At 53.5% G+C, this 20125-nt stretch overlaps 2 protein-coding genes across 4 annotated transcripts in view; one reads left to right on the forward strand and one right to left on the reverse strand.

Moving 5' to 3' along the window:
* The window catches only part of MARK4 (microtubule affinity regulating kinase 4), a 33356-nt gene extending 22726 nt beyond the window's left edge, over positions 1-10630 (forward strand). Inside the window, exons 14-18 of one of the 2 annotated variants that reach the window (XM_027978474.3) lie at positions 922-1025; positions 3210-3488; positions 3641-3720; positions 4677-4721; positions 6065-10630. In XM_027978474.3, the coding sequence (XP_027834275.1) occupies positions 922-1025; positions 3210-3488; positions 3641-3720; positions 4677-4721; positions 6065-6129 (573 nt within the window). In that variant the 3' untranslated portion in view covers positions 6130-10630. The remainder of the gene's footprint in view (positions 1-921; positions 1026-3209; positions 3489-3640; positions 3721-4676; positions 4722-6064) is intronic. The other variant, XM_027978473.3, reaches the window with a different exon arrangement.
* CKM (creatine kinase, M-type) lies at positions 10477-19821 on the reverse strand. 2 transcript variants are annotated; one of them, XM_042232173.1, is made up of 8 exons: positions 19768-19821; positions 17382-17595; positions 16203-16357; positions 15654-15786; positions 13473-13644; positions 12100-12223; positions 11492-11681; positions 10477-10986 (listed from the first exon to the last, which is right to left on the reverse strand). In XM_042232173.1, the coding sequence occupies exons 2-8, from the start codon at positions 17572-17574 to the stop codon at positions 10808-10810; spliced, it is 1146 nt and encodes a 381-aa protein (XP_042088107.1). In that variant the 5' UTR covers positions 17575-17595; positions 19768-19821; the 3' UTR covers positions 10477-10807. The 2 variants fall into 2 exon arrangements, with proteins under 2 accessions (XP_042088107.1, XP_012045938.1); XM_012190548.4 differs by having other exon boundaries at positions 19655-19821.
* Between the last annotated feature and the right edge of the window lie 304 nt (positions 19822-20125).

The following is a 20125-nucleotide window of genomic DNA, read 5'->3' on the forward strand; positions in this document are numbered from 1 at the left end:
ACTTTATGCCAATAAATTTGACAGTTTAGACAAAACAGACAAATGTCTTTTAGAAACACACCAGAACTGACCCGAGAAGAAATAGAAAACCTGAACAGTCTCAACACTTCCCCATAAAGAAAACTCCAGACCCAGATGGCTCTAAACTGGTGGAAGTCTTCCAAACATGAGAGAAGGAATAATACCTATCTTAGGCAGACTTCCAGAGGGAAAAAGGATCACTTCCCAGCACATTTTATGAGGCAACAAAATCCTGATACGCTGTTCCTGTCCTCAGCTCAGTGCAGTGCAGGGTGGAGATGTATGAACAGAGGTGGTCAGTACAAAGCAATGTGGCCAATACAATACAAGGCTGTAGCTGGGAGCGCAGAGAAGGTAGCTGACTCAGCCAGGGCCCAGGGTGGGGATATGTTGACCTGACACCTGAGAGATCCCCAGGAGTGAGTCAGAGGGACAGGTAGGAGGAAGCCCCAAGCAGAAGAGACAGCCTGTGCAAAGGCTTTAGGAAGAGAGATGCGACTTCCCTGGCAGTCCAGCAGTCATCACTCCACCTTCCCACGCAGGGGGCCTGGGTTCAGTCCCTTGTCCGGGAACTGAGATGCCACGTGCCTCTCAACGTGGCCTGAGTAAGTATGTTTTTAAAAGTTTGACATGGCTGGAGGTGGGCGAGGCTGCCCCCTGGGAACTTTCCGTGACCTTCTCTCCTCCCAGCTCCAAGGCCCCCCATGACTCTCAGCCTGCCCTGCTGGCATGACCCACTGACCTTTCATGTCTTTAGCCAAAGTAAACCATCACCTACTCACTTTTGGTTCACACACAGGTCCCTGCCTCATTCCTAATGAGGTAGGCCAGAGAGGTTAAAAGGGATTAAGGAGGGTCCCTTTGCCCCCTTCACTCTCCTCCTGGCTTTATCTCCTACAGAACAACCTCCCTCCCAGCATGATGACCCGCAGAAACACCTACGTTTGCACAGAACGCCCGGGGGCTGAGCGCCCATCCTTGTTGCCAAATGGCAAAGAAAACAGGTATGAAGGGAGGGCAGCAACAGGGAAGGAGAGATGGGGTATAGGTGAGCAGGGCCCCCTGATCTAAGATGTTAGACGTTGTGGGGAGGGATGGTGTGGGGACGGGGAGTCTGCATGTGTGCCGTTCCTTCGGCTGAATCTATCCATGTCCTCCCTGTCCCAGACCCCCCTGAAAAATCCTCCCCCTTAATTAATTAGTCATCAGCACCAGCAAAGCAGTCTGCCCCCCTCTCTGCCCACGAGCCTGGGGAACCTGAGTTCATTTTTTTTGAATGATCCATTTTTAGAGTTGGAGAGAAGCCCTAGAATGTCACAGCTTCAACATCCTCTAGTTGGCGGGATTTCAAACTTGCTTAAGTTGGTTCAGGCTCCTTCAGCTGGCAAGTGAGGGAAACTAGAGCAGGCTGGCCAGAGCATATAAAGGGAATGAATTGGTTCACATCACAGTTCAAGTCCCAGAGTAGGGTGGGCTTCAGGATCATGAGACTCCCACCCATCAGGACTAGAGGGCGTGACTCCTAGGTGCACTCTGGGAAACACCCAATAAAGGGATGCAGGTGTCACTCTTTGGTGGGGGCAGGGGGAAGTGTTTGGAGGCGGTGATTCAGCTCTGAGTTCCGAATCTCGCCTCTGCACTCCACGAGCAAGATGACCAGTGGCAGGTGTCTGAGCCTCCGTTTCCTCCTGTGTGAGATGGAGCTGATGTCCTCTGCCTCCAGTCCCATTAGAGGGATCTGGTGGAGATAGGTGTGTCCTGTACCTCACACGGGGTCTGAGACACAGTAGGCATTCAATGAGTCATAACTTATTTGGGGGTTATTAAATAAAAATAATAATAGCCAACATTTATCAAGCAGTAGCTGTAGGCCGGGCCTCTGTATATTAGCTGGTTGAATGCCCCTAACAATTATATGAGATCGATCCTGGTGTCTCCATTTTACAGCTGAGGGAATGAGGCACAGACAGGTTAAGTAACTTGTCCAAAGCCACACAGCTGGTAAGTCAAGAAGCAAAGATTCCAGACTGACTCCAGAATCTGTACTTTTAATCACTATGATATATGGCCTCCAAGCTCTGGCCGAAAGATAGCATAATGTTAGGTTATAGGTTCAGGAGTGAAGAGACCATAAGGCACAGTAGGTGAGGTGGAGGTTTAGTCCTCTGTGATCCAGAAGTAGGAGGCAGGGTCCTCCAAGGATTCAGGACCAATCTTAACATGAGACTGCAGCTCTAGATCTGAGGCCACCGCACCAGTTCCCACCATTTCCCAACCAGCAAAAAGGGTGGGAAGACCGTGGAGTGCAAACTGCTTTTCTGTTCAAAGACAGGACCCAGAAATGGGCCAAAGCACTTCTGCTTACATCCTATTGGCCAGAACATGGTCATATGACCATCCCTAGCTGCAAAGGAAGCTGGGACTTGTAGTCTTTGGCTGGGTGGCCATGTGCAATGTTTATACTCTTAAGGGGTTTGGTTACTAAGAGTAAAACGTTGTGTATGGATTCTGGGTGAGAGGTAATGGTATCTGCCAGTCAGGGCTCCCTCTTTGAGATCTGGCTGGTCTTGGGGTCCCTAGAAGGATATTAATTGGAGGTCTGGCTTCTGCTGTGAGGACTGAGAGGGTCAGAGGGCCTGAGGAAGGTCCTAGGATAATAGAGCCACCCCTGCCTACACAGAATCTTGAGAATTAGAGAGAGGGTTCCTTCCTCTTTATTTTTACCCGTTGAAAATTTTCATAATGAATGTAAGTTTCCTTGATGTTCACATCTATTCCTCTCCCACGTTTGAATAATGAAAGTTCAGATAGCAAAGTGTTTGCACAATTTATGTGGTTCCTGAGGTTTGGATGGCAGATAGCAGGGGATTCATTTAAAAGTATATCTGAATCTATTCAGTTGCTGAGTTTGGAGAGAGGAGAGTTGGGATAGGGGATGGTTTGGAGGGGACAGAGCTTGAAGAAAGGATGGTTTGAAGGAAGAATGATTTAGGAGGTGAGAAGAGTCTGTCAAATAATGCTAAGGGTGTATAGGGCACAACCCGCACAACTCTGCACGGCAGCCCTGTCTCTGAGTTCTAGCTTGGCAGAGGTTTCTGATGTCAGGACAGACCAGTGAGGAATCAGAGGGACTGAGGACTCTGGCCTGCCTCAAAGCTCCACCCTAACTTGTACCTCTCTGCCCACAGCTCGGGTACCCCACGGGTGCCCCCCGCCTCCCCCTCCAGTCACAGCCTGGCTCCCCCATCAGGGGAGCGGAGCCGCCTGGCACGCGGCTCCACCATCCGCAGCACCTTCCACGGTGGCCAGGTCCGAGACAGGCGGGCAGGGGGCGGGGGAGGTGGGGGCGTGCAGAATGGGCCCCCGGCCTCCCCGACACTGGCCCACGAAGCCACGCCCCTGCCCACTGGGCGGCCCCGCCCCACCACCAACCTCTTCACCAAGCTGACCTCCAAACTGACCCGAAGGTGAGCCCCACGGGACATGGGGGTCAGGGAGAGGGGTGGGGGGCTGATGGGACCTAACCTGTCTTCTGCTCTACTCTGCCTCCTGTGCCCCGACATCTCCGTCTCCTCCTCCTCTTGCTCCATCACTCTTCACCTCCCTCCTCACACTACAGGGTTACCCTCGATCCCTCTAAACGGCAGAACTCTAACCGCTGCGTTTCGGGCGCCTCTCTGCCCCAGGGATCCAAAATCAGTAAGTCCCCTCCACCACTGCTCTCACTGGCTCTGCCTTCCTGTCTGCATGTCTGACCCGTGTGCGGGCCTGGCGGGAGGGGGCGCTGTGAGTTGGGAAGGGGGTCTGTATGTGGGCTCTGGTCGTTCATTTACTCAGATGATAAACAATAGTCTGGCCTCTGGAGCCAGACTCAGGGTTCAGACCCTGAGCTCTTCTGAGAGACCTTAAGCAAATAACTCAACCTCTCTGGGCCTCACTTTCCTTTTCCCTAAAATGGGGATAGTAATGACAGTATCTTCCTCAGAGGGTTGTTGTGCAGACTAAGTGAGGTGGTAAATCGACTGAGCTTTGAATGTTGCCCTGGAAAATACTTTATAGATGTTTTCTATCATTTTTATTCTTTGAGTGTCTACTGTGTGCTTTGCACCATCGTGAGCCCAGAGTAAAGTGAACGAGAGGGAGAAAATCCCTGCCCAGAGCATTCTACTAGGGGACCCAGACAGTAAACAATAAATAAAATATATAGACTATCAGGTGTGGCAAGTACTAAGGAGAAAAATAGAGCAGGGAATGGGGTGGGGTGGGGTGGTGGTGGTGGTGATGTGCCTGTCAGGGTATGGGGAAGGAAGGGTACAGTTTAAATGGAGCAGGCCTCGCTAGGGAGGTGTCATTTGAGCACAGGCTGAAGGAGGGGTTTGTGTGTCTGTCTGTCTCCTATATGTAGGCGTGTCTCTACCCACCTCGCCTCTCTTTTGTCTTCCAAATTCTTCAGTATCTTTCCTCCAACCTGCACTAACCATTTCCGAATGGGCTCCCTTTCTGGGTATGGAGAGGGAGATCAAATCCTGACTCCCAGCCCAGCTCCAGCCCTCAGGGTTGAGGCAAGGGCTACCCGCATCCTGGAGGCAGTGGATTGAGGGAGGGGGGCCCCTTTATGTCCAAATTAGACACTCATCCCCCCACCCTTCCTGTAGGGTCACAGACGAACCTGAGAGAATCGGGGGACCTGAGGTCACAAGGTGAGTATCTGTTTCTCTGCTTTTGCCTCAGACCCTATTGTGTAAGTGCCTCTCCTTACCACCCCTGCCAGACCCCTGGTCGGGGCTATGACCCCCTCTTCTCTGCCACTTCCTTTTGTGTACCCCCGCATTGATTTCCTCTCACCTCCATCCCTGAGCATCATCCCTTGACCATCTTTAACTTGAGCCTCTCCCATCTATAACCGAACTCCTCCCTCTGTTGACACCACACCACCTTTCCCCTCTCATCCAGTGAGGCACAATGGTTGCCGACAACCCTGGGCCAGTATAGAAACCTCAGTGGAAATAGGGAGCCTCCCCAGCAGGGCCAACAGTCCCAGGACCTAATCTTATTGGCTGGAGTTGGGTCACATGTCTACCCCTAAACCAGTGCCTGTGACCAGAAGGGTGGAGTACTCTGATTGGTCAGACTTAGTCACATGCTCGTCTTTGAACCAATCAGTGTGGGGAGAGGTGTGGAATGCTCTCTTTGCCTGGAAGTGAGTCACGTGTTCACCCATGGCGCTGAGAGGTGAGTCTGCCCCACCTAAACCAGAAAGACTAGATCTGCAATGCTTTTCAAGAACATTCTCGGTATTTTAGGAGACACATTTCTTTGTTAGGCAGGGCCCTTTCACACGTTGCAGAATGTGTATCATTCTTGAACCATCCCTCCACCCTGATAAATGCAGGCAGCGCTCCCTTCCCAAGACATTTTGACAATCGAAAAGCCCTCAGAAATTTACTAATATCCGTTGGAAGACAGTACTGCTCCTAGGTGTGAGAAATCCCTAGAGTGAGAATTGGTTCTCCAAGGGAAAATAATTATTACCAGAAAAAGGATATGTTAGGAAACAAACTGAGCTGCTATAGGGAAGAGACCCCAAAATACAGGAATACGTGTCTGTCTCACACAAACCGTGTGTCCAGGCCAGGCTGGCAGGGCCACTCCGTTATGTGAGATCCTTTGGGTACCCAGGGCTCCTACATCCTCACCCCTAGAGCCCTGTCATTTTCACAGACCATGCTAGCTCGTGCTGCAGCCTCACAGGAGGTGGGGCAGGAGAGTCTAGGGCATACAGTTTCCTTTGAAAGAGGTGATACGGGGTTACACGGTCACTTCCACGCACATCCAGGCATTTGGAGACAAGACCACACCTGGCTGCAGGGAAGGCTGGGAAATACTGTTTCCACGTGGGCAGCTATTTGTACAGCAGAAAGACTGTCCCCTGGAGTAAAAGAGGTTTTGAGAAGATGTCTAGGACAGCCTGTCCCAAAGTGGGAACTGCGGGTTACCTTTCTTTTCTCTCCCATCTCTAACCCGTCATATCTTCCCACCTCAGTTGCCATCTACCTTGGGATCAAACGGAAACCGCCCCCCGGTTGCTCCGATTCCCCTGGAGTGTGAAACTGACCAGCTCACGCCCGCCCGAGGCCCTGATGGCAGCTCTGCGCCAGGCCACCGCGGCCGCCCGCTGCCGCTGCCGCCAGCCACAGCCGTTCCTGCTGGCCTGCCTGCACGGGGGTGCGGGCGGGCCCGAGCCCCTGTCCCACTTCGAAGTGGAGGTCTGCCAGCTGCCCCGGCCGGGCCTGCGGGGAGTTCTCTTCCGCCGCGTGGCGGGCACTGCCCTGGCCTTCCGCACCCTCGTCACCCGCATCTCCAACGACCTCGAGCTCTGAGCCGCCACGGCCCCGAGTCCCCTCCTCTTCCTCGCCCCTTTCACTTCGACAGAGAAAGGGGGTCAAGGAGGGGATTCTACCTTTGTCATCACCTCAGTTTCCCTGAAATGGATTTGGGGGCAGAGGTTGTCCCCTCTGTGTTCTCCGGGGCCCGCTGAGCAGGAGAGAAGAGCGAAGGGGCTTCGCAGGGGGGAGCTGGCACCTTCCTGGAGCCTCCAGCCCACCTGGTCCCCCCTCACCCTGCCACGGGGCACCTGAGGAGACTTTGGGGTCAGGGTGGGGCAGAAAAGGAAACTGAGGAAACTTCCATTCCCCGACAGCTCAAGAATTAGGCCTTGGGCAGGGACAAGAAGAGTTGCTGAGCCTAAAGACTGAAGAATTGAGGGTGTGGGGGGGCCGGGAGTGGGGGTCAGAGAGGCAGATTCCTTCCCCTCCCCCACCCCTCCTGCTCGAATCCCCCCTTCCTGCCCCAGGCTGGCGCGGGGCACTTTGTACAAATCCTTGTAAATACCCCCACACCCTCCCTTCTGCAGAGATCTCTGGAGGAGCTGCCGCTCTCACCTCTGGTTTTTAAGTTATTACACCCCCCCCACTCCTCCTGTCAGTCCCCTCACCTGCAGCCTGATGCCCAATAAACTTAGGAGAGTCCCCCCCTCCCCCATGCTGACCCTGGGGTTTTCCTTCCCTGCCCTCACCTGCAAGTGAGATGAAAAGGAGGTGTGTGACTTTGGGCCAGTGGTTTCTCGTTTCTGAGCCTCTGTTTTCTCATCTGCAGAATGGGAGCAGTGGGGGTGTGGGGTCAAGGGTGATTGTGGAAGAGGGCAGGAAGGGACTGGGCCTCATCCACGAGGCCCCAGTTCCTCTATCGGACCCCTGTTCATCCACTCACGTATTCACCCACATGTTATACTGGACTCTAAGCCACTTCTTACTCCAGTAGTACATTTATTCAATAAACAGTCATTGACCGGTGCCTACTCCATCCAGGCCCAGTGGTGGACACGGAGATGCAGGGAGCCCCTGTCTGTGGGGGACATGGGTTCTGACAGACTCTAGAGAAACCATTGCTTTTGGAGGGGGTTGGGCCAGAAGAGAAGGTGAGAGGGTTTGGGGAAAGCACTCCAGAAGAACTGATGCTGGAGTTGGGCTCTAAAGGATGAGTAGGAGTTGACCAGGTTTGGGGCATGCCCTGGGCACAAGCCAGGAAGTGGGAATGCATGGTATAGCTCAGAGAACTGTAGGTAATTTCAGTATGGCTGCTGTGTTGAGGGCTGGGTGGAAAATTAGCAAGAGGAATGCGGTATTAGGACTAATAATCCATATACACTTAAGCAAAAAGGTATTTGCTCATTTCATAGGGAGGGGTGCCTGACTTCAGGTATAGCTGGATTCAGGCCACAGGCTGGCCTGCTTTTTTCAGTGTAGTTTCATCCAATAGGTGCCTGGTGTCAACGGTGACACCAGCAGTTCCAAGCTTTTATCCTTCCAGCTTAGCAGCTATAGCAGAGTTCCTCATCGCCAACTTCAAGCAAAAGTCCCAAGACGGGCTCTCATTGGCCCAGATAAGTCATGTGATCACCCCGAACCAGTCACTGTGACTCTAGAGTGGCCTGTACCTAGAGTTGGACTTGGAGGGGTTCCTCAAAGGAAAGTCAAGGTGTCACGATAAGGGAAGTAGAAGCATGATAGACGTAAGCAGAAAAGGGCTGTCCAGTGCAGGAGGGCAGGGCACTTCACCGGAGCCTTGTGGGCCAAAGTGCGCAATCTGGGCTTTCATCCGAGGGCATTGGGGAGCCACGGAGGGTTGCTTGCAGGAAAGAAGCTTAGTTAAACTGCCTCATTTGCCTGTTTAGGTCATGGTAGGGTCAACTGTTGTATTCTTCATGGGACAGGAAAGTCAAATGAGAACTGAAGGGGGCTAAAAATTAAGTGGTCAGTGTTGAAAAATTCAGGGTCTGAGGCAGAATCAAAATCCTATCATGAGTTAGGCCGTAACAGGACTCTGCTGAAAGACAGGTGCTTGTAGTTGAGAGGGTAGAAAATGAGGTGTGCGGCAGGGAACCAACCCTGTCATAAAAACGTCAATTCCTGAGTTCTTCCTCGGTTCCCAGCCCGGGGCTGGGGACACAGTGGTGGCCAAGACAACCCCAGCCCTGCCTTCACATAGGGTTCACAGTCCAGGGGAGGAGGCAGCCGTGTCCTCAGTGATGATTCTGGAGTCGGTGAGGCGGGTTGAGGGAGTGCAGAAGGGGAAACTGCCCTCTCCAGGGAGGACTTCTTGGAGGAGGAGGCACAGCTCCCCTGGGACAGGGAGAATGATGAGCAGCTAACCAGGCATGGCAGAATCTGGGGGCCTGGGTTGGGGGTAGGCATGAGTTCTAAGAGAGAAGCAAGAGTACAAGTCCTTCAGCAAATGGCATGTGGCTTGACTGAGTGTGGAGGCACTGTGAGGGATGAGGCTGGAGGGCTGGCTGGCCTTGAAGGTCATGGAGAGTTACCTGGGCTTTGTACTGAGGGTACTGGGGAGCCACAGCAAGGTTGTTGAGTAAGAGAGAGTCAGGGGCAGGCAGGTTTGTGCTGTGAAGGGAGGGAGGGAATCGGGTCAGAAAGGCAGGGTGACAGAGGTGGGGAGGGAAGGGGTGGACTTCAGGCTTAGGAGGCAAGGTGGGAGGGACAGACATGGTAGCTGACAGGTGCCTGGATGGCGGACTTGGCTGGCTCGGACCGTGGTCTGTGCTCTATGTGCGGGTGGAACTGGGATTAGTGATGGGATCTTCAGTTGGGGTCAGTATTGTAAAGGATATCCCAACGCCTGCCAGACCTTGAATGCCCTGACCTTTGGGGTCTCTTCTGTTTCCATAATCTCTCTGGGAACTCTTGGGGACATCCTTAGACCTGTTTCCCTTCTGGAAAATGGAGAGATTGCTTGATCTCTAAGGGCCCTTTACCTGTGTGAGTTAAAAAAAGTGCCTCCTCCAGGTCTCTGGCAGGCTCTGTCTTCCTAACTTTGCCTCACCATTTCTTCTAAAACCTTTGTCTCTGGGAGCCCACCTGCTACCCGCTTGATAATGAAAGCGTCAACCTACTGGGTCAAGTAGAAGTGGTTGACGTGGCTGACACCCAATACATGTTCAGATGTTTCTTGCCTTCCATTATCCGCTTCTCCCATTCCCAACCCCATGACCACTTCCTGCTCATTCATGGAACCAAGCTCTCCAAAAGGCCTGTCCTCAAAAACTTCACAGGGATGCTGTGACCCAAGCTCCAGCCTGGAGGAAGAAACAGCTTGGGCAGACATTAGGATGGGAATTGCACAGTGTAAGGAATGGAAAAGTGTATAGAGGAATCACGAGAAAAGAACTGGGAAGAAGAGCCTTCGGCAGATGGTGTTCATGTTTAACCTTGAAGAATCACACATAATAGAGCATTCTAGGAGATGTGGGAAACCATGGCAGGTTCTTGAGCAAAGCAAGGGAAATTGAAAAGAGTAGTAGCAGCTATAGAGGGCTGTATATATATATACCTTCAGATCTGAAGTCAGATTGCACAGGAAGAGGGTTAGGAAAAAGCATCATGAAGTAGGTAGTGATGAGATGCATGCAAGGTCTCAAACCAGAGGCCCGGAGGGCAAATTCAGATATTTTGTTTGACGTCCGTTTCTCCCTAGAATGGGTCCTGTGTTTGAGATCTGAGCATGAGTGATCAGGAGCAGAGGTGACTGAGAGCTCTCGGGACCGCAGATTCCCCATAGAGCCTTGTAATGTTTTCATTAGATGCTGTACCCTGAACTTGCCTCATTTTAAAGATGGGAAAAGATGAGAAGGGAACAGCTACCCACTCCAGTACTCTTGCCTGGAGAATTCCACCGACAGAAGAGCCAGGAGGGCTACAGTTCATGGGGTCGCAAAGAGTCAGACACGACTGAGCGACTAACGCTTTCACTTTAGAGATGGGATAAAACGTGTAGCCCTAAGACGTGCCTAGAGACGACAAGCCGCTTTGAGGTCACACAGTAGCCAACTGCCGAAGTTTTTTCTCCTTCTCCTTCAGTACTAATAACAATCAAACCGAACGCTAAGGCCACCATTGCGTTTATTTGTTGCTTAGAGTGGAGAAAAAGCAACAGCTCAAGGTGAGCTCCGTTAGCCAGAGCTCCTGATGGTGGGCGGAGCTTTGAGAAAAAAAAAAAAAGGAGACCGTAAGGGAGGTTTTTCATTGGCCAGAACCCAGAGACTGGAGCCCATTGGTTGGAACTCTGGTTGGAACTGGAACTAGAAGGATAGATAGAGCCCCAGGTGGACCAAACGTTTATAGGCTGGGCTCCAGGAGGAAGGGGCGGGCCTCCGGTGGGCTGGGTCCTCCCTTAGGGTGGGGCTCCAGCAGTCGGCGGCGGGCTGGCTGTGCGCCTACTTCTGGGCGGGGATCATGTCGTCGATGGACTGGCCCTTCTCCAGCTTCTTCTCCATCTCCACCATGAGCTTCACACCATCCACCACCAGCTGCACCTGTTCTACCTCGGACGAGCCCAGCCGGTCGGCGTTGGACACGTCGAACACTGAGCCCACGGCAGCCGTGTCCACACCACCTGCGGGAGTAGGAGGCAGGGGCTAAGGAGCCGGCAGAAATGCTTGAGCGGGGCCTGGAACGCGGGCCGCCGTGCCAACCGCGCAGGCGGACGTCCTGGGTGAATGCCTACTGTGTTAAATTCATGCAGTTTCCTGAGCGTCTGTCTATTCTCGGGCTGGCTTTAGGTATCTCACCCCTCAAACATCCAACACTGTGGGTAACGGAGTTGAGCTCAGGAGCCGGGCTGCCTGGGGTCGAATCCTGACCATCTTCCCCTTTACAGATGGGAAAGTGAGGCCCCTAGGCGCCCAGGGACATACACAGTGTATATTAACCATATAACCATGATGGTATATGGACTTCTCTGAGATAAGGCGTGCTGAAGCCTATTTTCAGAGGAAGGACTGAAACTCACAGAGGAGCAGCCCTTGCCGCCCCCCAGAACCCGTGGGGATGCCCCCGCTTCCCTTCAGCCATCGCTAAGGGCCAGCGCTGGAAGCCGCAGGAGGGAACTTGGGCCGTACCTGTGCCTCGCTTCTGCAGGCGCAGGCGAGTGAGGATCTCCTCGAACTTGGGATGCTTGCTCAAGTGCGCCAACTTGACATGCACGCCTCCCCGCAGCCCGGTGCCCAGGTTAGATGGGCAGGTGAGCACGTAGCCCAGGTGCTCGTTCCACATGAACGGGTGGCCGGCCTTCTTGAATATCTCCTCAATCTGAGGTAGGGGGAGAGGACCCGGGATCAGCCCTGTGGGTGCCCCCAAATGCACCCACAACCGGGGCAGGGCTCCGAGGGACAGGGGGTGAGAATGTCAGTGGTGGTAGGACTCCGAGAGGGCGGGTCTGGAAAACCTGGAGACACGAGATTCTTGGGGCAGGGGCCCGACCGCACAAGTGATGGCTGGATTCTGACGGGGCTGGGCTTGAGGATGCCTTGAAGGCCGGTTCTTGTCCGCGGGGCTTGAGGATAGGGGTGGGGCCGGTTTTCCAAAGGGCGGGGCTTTGGAAAGCGAGGGAGGAGCACCGCTGAGGGGAGTGGCTTCGGTGCGGGGAGGAGCCGGGTTCCGAGGGGCGGGGCCCGGGAAAGCGGCTGGGGGGGCGGTCACTTGGAGTCACACGAGGGCGGGCACCCACCTTCTGCAGCCCCACGCAGAAGCGGCGGAAAACCTCCTTCATGTTGCCCCCCTTCTCCATGGAGATGACTCGGAGGTGGTCCTCCTCGTTCACCCACACCAGGAAGCTCTTGTTGTCATTGTGCCTAGCATCGGGCGCAGCAAAAGGTCAGGGAACCAGCTCCGCGGGAACCCGGTTCCCCTCCCTCTTGCAAACACACGGCCACCGCTAGGGGGCAGCGGGCCTAAAGGGCCCGAGGCCTGAGCATCTCAGTCTCAGGAGCTTACACCTTTAAATGTCACAGGACCCGTGAAATCTTGAATCGTGGGATCAGTGGCTTTCAGGGTCTTAATTCTTTGCACAATATTATAGAATCTTAGAATATCAGAATCGCTGAAAAACGGAAACCGAGAATCAGAGTTGATAAACCTTCCATGACATTGTGGCATCGCAGAAGGAGTCTTAGACTGGAAAACTTTAGGATCTGGAAATGTTTGAAACCATTGAATCACAAAATCTGACATTAGTGGAACCTGAAAACACTTAAAATTTTACAACCTATACTCTCCAAATTGTTTGAAACCGAGGTTCTCAAAACCTTTTAAAACCTTTGACTATCAGAATGAAGGCGGGGGCATTTTCCCTGATAGGTCAGTTGGTAAAGAATACGCCTGCAATGCAAGAGACCCAGGTTAGATTCCTGGGTCGGGAGGATCCTCTGGAGAAGGGATAGGCTACCCACTCCAGTATTCCTGGGCTTCCCTTGTGGCTCAGCTGGTAAAGAATCCGCCTACAATGTGGGAGACCTGGGGTTCTGTCCCTGGGTTGGGAAGATCCCCTGGAGAAGGGAAAAGCTACCCACTCTAGTAGTCTGGCCTGGAGAATTCCAGTCCATAGGGTCACAAAGAGTGGACACGAATGAGGAACTTTCACTTTCATCAGAATCAGGGATTAAAAAATTACTAGAAAGCCCAGCTAACAACAATAATTAGCAATAAATATCATGCCAATGGCCAGTATGGATACTTACTATATACCAGACACTTTTCTCAACACTTTGCATAAATTAGTTCATTAATCCTCATAAGAACCCCAAGAGCTATGGATTATCACGATCCCATTTTATAGATGGAGATTTGGGGCAGAGAAACATTAAATTACGTGCCCAAGATCACACAGCTAGTAAATGGCAGCCCTGGGATTTGAACCTAAGGAGTCTGGTTCAAATCTGAATTTCAAGCTTTTTAAAATGTGACATGCAGACCACAGGGAAGGCAGGAGCGGAGGGCAAGATGACCCTGGAGAATTGCTGTAGTGGTCTTGACTCTGGTGGAGGGTTGTGGGACGACTAGAGGAGGCGGGGCAGAAGGGGGGCATGGGGCAAGGGGCCTCACCAGATACCGCGGGCATCAGGCCAGTCTCGGGCCATTCCTGAAGCCAGCAGCAGCGGGGACACGGGCTTGTCGAACAGGAAGTGGTCATCGATGAGCTGCTGCTGCTCCTGCTCCGTCATGCTCTTCAGAGGGTAGTATTTCCCCTTGAACTCGCCCGTCAGGCTGTTGAGGGCTGGTGAGGGGCCACAGGAAGGAGGGGTCAACAGCCTGCCCTACAAGGGGGGTGCACAGGCCCTGGGGACCCCACACTGCTGTCCCTCGGGGGCCTAGGCCTTGACCCTGCAGAGGTTCTAAAGGTGTCTAACCACCCCCAAAAAAAAACATGCTCCTCCGCCGTCTGCCCAGGCCGGGGAGCACCCACACTGTGTGCTCAAGACCAAAAGCATGGACTCTCCCTTGCCTGCCACCAGTTCTCACGTCCAGTCAGACTATCTGCAGGCGGCAGTGTGCTGCTGCTCACTCCTCCTGGCTGGTAGGGACAGAGTCAGTCTCAGGCATCTGGGAGCCATCAGTGAACAATATTATAGTATATATAGTATTTGTATATATTCATAGGTATTCATAATACAAAGTATGTATTAAGTGTTGGAGAAGGAAATGGCAACCCACTCCAGTATTCTTGCTGGTAAAATCTCATGGACAGAGAAGCCTGGAAGGCTACACCATGGGTTTGCAGAGTCAGGCATGACTGAGGAGTTGAGCATACACACACACATGTATATTATATATATAATAAATATATAATACATATATGCATTTGTATATATTCATATCGTCATAAGACATGACAAATATGTGTATAATGTATTTCTATAATACACATATTTTTAAATATGTTGTACATATTTGTATAATATCCTATATAATATGTTCTATATCATATACTACATACTATATTGTTAAAAATAAATTACAAAAACAAATAAATAAACTATATTGGGTCAGCCAAAAAAATTGAGTTTTCCTATAACATCTTTCAGAATGAACTTTTTGGCCAATCCAGTGTTTGAAATGAAGGTAGTGAGTACTCAGAACTATCACTTGCCAATTACTTTACTACACTTACTGTTTTCTATGTTCTTGAAGTCACCTGTTGTATCTTCATGGTGGAAATTCTACATAATGACATGCTGCTGCACATCTCCCCCCATTGCCCATCCCTGTATGATGTCTCGTGGTTGGCTTAAAATTGGCCTCTGTAGGAGAATTTACACCAGAGAAATTGGCAGTTGCTGGCAGCAAATCAAGGCTGCTGCTGCTTTTTTTTTTTTTAGAGCCAATTGTTAAATATTTAGCAGAATGACACTGCCTGCCAGCCCTAATGCTTCTACCTCCAAACACACCCATTCTTTCTCCCCATCCCACTGCTCCCCTCACTCCCCAGCCCCGCGTGGACCCCTGCAGTTGCCCTTCTCAGCCTCTCCTACCGCTGCCCACCGACTGTTCCCCACCAGGGGGATCCATGTAAGTCTGAGCATGTCCCTTCTCTACTCACCACTCTCCCACAGTGTCCTCTTCCCACAGGGTCAAAGCCAGAGTCCTCCCAGCAGCCCACAAAGCTCTGGACAACCTGGCTATCCCAACACCCCTCTGGCCTCACTTCCTCCCCTCTCCCCATCACCCACTCAGCTCCAGCAACACTGGTCTCCTTGCTATTCCTCCAACATACCATCCCACCCCAGGACCTTTGCACTTGCTGTTCACCTGCCTAGATTTCTTCCCAAGGTTGGCTCCTTCTTGTCAATCATGTCTCAACTCCTTTCCAGCATAGCTACCCACAGTCATTCTGTGCCAAAACCCTTGTTTCTTGGCTTCAGGGCATTTGGGGAGGATGTATTCTTTTGTTGGTTCCAGTGTTTCCTCTTATCTCCCCACCAGGCTGACAGCTCTGCGAGAGCAGTGACCTTGGTCCATCTTATTCACCATGGGGACCCCAGCTCCCCACACAGGGCCAGAACAACCGTAAATGTTTGCTTGGTGGATAGGTGGATGGATGAATAGATGGATGAAGGTCAGGACCCTGGCGCAGTTGGGTGTCAAATCTTGACAGCATCCCTTAGACCTCCCCCAGGGGTAATACTGCCAGCTGTCACTCACCAAGCACCTGTGATTATCAAGTTCTTGCAGTGTTTTGGCAAATGGGGGCACAAGGGGGTCCAGACCTGGGGTGGGGGCTCTCACCTTCCACGGAGAGTTTCTCCACGGCCCGGCGCTCGCCGCGGGAGCAGTGAGGGGGCAGTGCATAGCCCTTGATGCTGCGGCCCGTGCGGACACGGCTGCTGAGCACGTAGTGGGGGTCCAGATCGTCTCCACCCTAGGGAACAGCGGGGAGTCAGGGCTTGGTGGACCATCCTGTGTGCCCTGCCCCCTGCCCACCAAAATCAAATCTCCCCCACAGGCCCTCCCAGCTCTCTTGGGCTCTCAGCTGCTTCCTTTGGCTCTTCCTCCCCACTGGCCTCTCTCCCCCTCCCTCCCCGGCTCTGTCTCTCTTTTCTCTCTTCCCCCCATCTTTATCTCCCTCTCCATCTCTGTGTCTGTTTCTCCCTTGACTCCCTGTATGTTTTCCACCTGCTTTCCTCTCTCTCTCTCCCCCAACCTTGGCCATCTTCTGTGTCTGCCTGTCCGTCTTTCTTCCCATCCCCCTCTGTGTTTCTCTCCATGTCTGTCTCCCTGTCTCTCTGGGTGTCTCCTCCCCCCACCCCGCCCCGCCCTTCCCCTGGGGCAGCCGACCTTGAGGTTCTCATGGTTGAGATCAGTCTTGTGCTTGTCGGTGGGTTTGAAGCCCCCGTGCCGGTCCTGGATGATGGGGTCAAAGAGGTCCTTGAAAACCGTATAGGACTCCTCATCACCAGCCACACAGCCCACGGTCATGATGAAGGGGTGACCTGGGGGGTCAAAGGGAGGTCAGAGGTGCTTGTCACCCTCGGGGAAGACCTGGGCTCCTGGGTCCAGTGTAGACTGTGTGTGCACACGTGGGTGTGTGTGTGCGTGTGTGCGTGTGTGCAAGGGATTTCACTGAGCACCGTGGGCCAGAACTGAGGAGGCTGAGGGTGGGTAGGAATGGGGAGAGGAGACTGGGGGAGATCGAGGCGGTATCTGGGGGTGGGCGGTGAGAGGAATGTTGAGTGCAGGGCAAAGGAGAAAGGAGAGTCTGGGGGGCGAGTTACTAAAAATATTACCACGCGTGAATCCCCACATCAAGGGATCGTCCCCTAAAAAAGTTCAGAGCCTTAGATACTCTTAACCCCCACCAATAAGAAGAGGCTTGAAAGACTCTTGGGCTTCCCTGATGGTCCAGTGGTTAAGACTCAACACTCCCAATGCAGAGGGCCAGGGTTCAATCCCTGGTTGGAGAACTAAGATCCTGCATGCCTTGTGGCCAAAAAACAAAACAAAACAAAACACCTCATTTCTCAAGTAGGGAAACAGAGGCTTGAAGAGAAAGGGCCTTTTCCCTCAGTCATGAGTTGGAGGCTGAGGCCAGAAGCTGGTCTCCTGCCCAGTTCCACCCGCCCTGGTGGGGTGTTCCTGGAGAAGGAACCCCCTGTCAGAGTCAGAGTGCCCACTCGGTGCCAGGAGCCACTCCACATGCCTATGTTTTCCCAACCTGGGTGCCCATTTTTCAGGTGAGGAAACTGAGGCCTGAGGAAACTGAGCTTCCCTCAGGGGAGTCTCACGTGATAGTTGCACATATTTAGCAAGTGGTTTGCCACCTGCCAGACCCTGTCCCAGGCCCTCACACATTCAACTCATCTGTTTCTCACAGCAGCCCCATGAGTATGGTCCCCACTTTACAGATGGGAAAACTGAGGCTCAGGGAGGTGGGACTGAGGCCTGGCAGGCAGCCTCCAGGCCACCCACACACACACCGGCCTCACAGTCCCTGGGACGCTCCCCCAGGAGGTTTACCTGGGTTGTCCACACCTGTCTGGATGACATCATCCAGAGTGAAGCCAGATGGCGTCTCCTTGTCCCGCAGCTTCTTGTAAATCTCGAGGGTCAGCGCCTTGGCCATGTGGTTGTTGTGCTTGCTGAGGTCTGGGTATTCCTCCTCAGCCTTGAAGTTCAGCTTGTGCTTGTTGTGGGTGTTACCGAACGGCATGGTGGCGGTGGTGTGGGGGGCCTAGTGGGGAGGGGTGGAGGGGGGAGTTAGGTCACATCCACGGAGACCAGCAAGAGAGCAGAGCCAGGCTCTGGGTCAGGCAGGCCTGAGAGCCAGTCCTGAGTCTTGGGCTGTGTGACTTGGACCCAGAGGGATCCCTTCTCTGAGCCCCTGCATCTCAACAGGATGTATCATCAGTCTGGGGTTGGGATCTTAGCTCTGCCTTATCCTGCTGGTGACCCTAGGCTAATAGCATTGCTACAGCCTCACTTTCTCCAGCTGGAAAAATGGAGGAGAGAACCCCTCAAGCCTGTGATAAGATATGATAACTGATAGATAAGAGTATAGGTTCTAGAATCAGGCAGCCTGGCTTTGAATCCCAGCTCTGCTGTGTGACCTTGGGCAAGTTACTTAACCTCTCTGTGCCTCAAAGTAATCACCTGTAAAATGCGGGTAGAATAGCACTCGTCTCATGGAGGTGCTGGAAGGATGTGATGAGTTCATTACGTAAAGCACTTAAAATAGTGCCCGACACACACTAATTATTTTGCTAGCTATTGTTATTATTGTTGTTTTGAATTACAAGGAGCTGGTGAGGGTGGAGGCTGTTGCTGGGAATGAGTGTGCGAGCAGAGAAGCGCCGTTCTCTCTATGAAGATTCCTGGGTGCTCAGTCGAGGGAGGAGGGGCAGGGTGCCTGCCCCCACCTCTGTGTGCTGACAACTGTCCTGCAGGGCACAGTTAGTAACAGCTCAGCCTCTGAGGTCGACAGAGCTGGGTTCAAATCTCACCCATGCCATCTCTGGGCTGTGTGACCCTAGGTCAACTGCTCAGTCTTTCTGAGCCTCTGTCTTCTGTGAACTGAACTTTTCCCCTGGGGTTTCCAGGAGGATTCTTTGAATCCAGCACAAAGCCAGTTGAGCACAGGCCCTGGCATGGAGCTGGGGCCTTGTAAAGAACCTGCCTGCCAATGCAGGAGGTGTAAGAGATGAGAGTTCAGTCCTTGGATCAGGAAGATCTCCTGGCGGAGGAAATGGCAACCCCTTCCAGTACTCTTGCCTGGAGAATCCCTTGGACAGAAGAGCCTGGTCTGCTAACAGTCCAGAGCGCCACAAAGAGTCTGAAGCAACTAGCACGCACACACCTAGAAGGGTGGTTGCTGTACTGTTGTTATTTTATTCACAAGACCCAGGAAGAGGGAGGACCCTTTAGCGGTGGTGGTAGGGATGAGATGTTCATTCCCAGCTCCAGGAATGGGAAGTGGGCAGGACGGTGGGAAGGAGATGGGCACGAGGGTGAGCTGAAAGCCGAGGCATCAGGCCAAGAGGGATGGAACCCACGAAAGCCTTTGGAGTTGATGTTCAGGGTGGGGATTTATTTTTAGAATCTGGCAGACTCCTCTCCCCCACCCCCAGCTGCCACCCCACCCTCACATTCCAGGGGCTCGGCTTGCACCACGTCAGCAGGCCAGAGACAGGTGGTCCAGGGTGGCTGGGAGCACATGCATTCAGGCTTTGGGGCTCAAGGGCTTTCAGCCCAGAAAGCCCCCTTCAGAGCATGTCCCCACCCCCATCCCTCCTGGGGGCAGGCCGGGAGAGGGCAGGGAAGCAAGGTCGGGGAGCCCAAGAAACACCAACAGACGTAACCCAGAGCTCCTCCTGCACACACCCGCACGCACCCCCAGGTAGCACGGTAAATGGGCCCACATGTGCACACCTCCCAGCTCAGGGACACTGGCATACAGGGACTCATGCAGGAGCCACAGAAAGCCAGACAGACACAAGGTCACGCTGTGCAGAAGGCAATGGGACCACAAGGTCACTAAGGCAAAGACCCTGACAGGTGATACACAGACACCTCCCACGGCTTACGGCACCCAGTTCTGGCGACAGACCATCGTGAACAAGGCCTGGCCCGCAGCCCCTTGCAGGGGGGCGACAGCTGGCCACTGTCAAGGCTCCTTTCCATCCTGGGGTCTCCCCCCAGGATGCGTGCCCCAGCCATCACAGGCATGGCCGGGAGTCAGGGGCTGTAGGTGGAGGGGACCCTCGGACATAAGGACCACCTTGCCACACACTGACCTGCCTGTGCACGGGGGCATGTGGGGGGCAACATGCAAGTCCCCTTCCAGAGACAGCTCGACCTCTGGCTCCTATGGAAGACACCCCATTCTGGACCCTACCCCGGGCAGTACCTGGCTGGGCGGTGCTGGAAGGGGCTGTCTGTATCCCGGAGGCGACACTGACCCAGAGGAAGGTCCTGCAGCCCTGGCCTTATATAGGGGGGGCCTGAGCTGTGTGATTGGCTGGGAGGGGCTGCCCCTTGGGAGCGGGCTGGAGGGCAGCTGAGCTCTTCACCTCACTGCCCAGGCATCGTGCCCACCCCGAACCCAGGCATGCCTCGCGCCCAGCCCTATGGCCTTGTATGGGCCGCGCCAGGGTCTGGGCCCATATCCCCCCCGCAACCAAGCTGGTCCCCCGACCAAGTGCTGAGTCGGGCTGGCGGGGACAGCTGGAGCCCCGCCGGGGCCACGGGATAGTGTCAGGAAATGT

This window comes from Ovis aries, chromosome 14, assembly GCF_016772045.2.
Source record: "Ovis aries strain OAR_USU_Benz2616 breed Rambouillet chromosome 14, ARS-UI_Ramb_v3.0, whole genome shotgun sequence".
Lineage (NCBI taxonomy): Eukaryota > Metazoa > Chordata > Mammalia > Artiodactyla > Bovidae > Ovis > Ovis aries.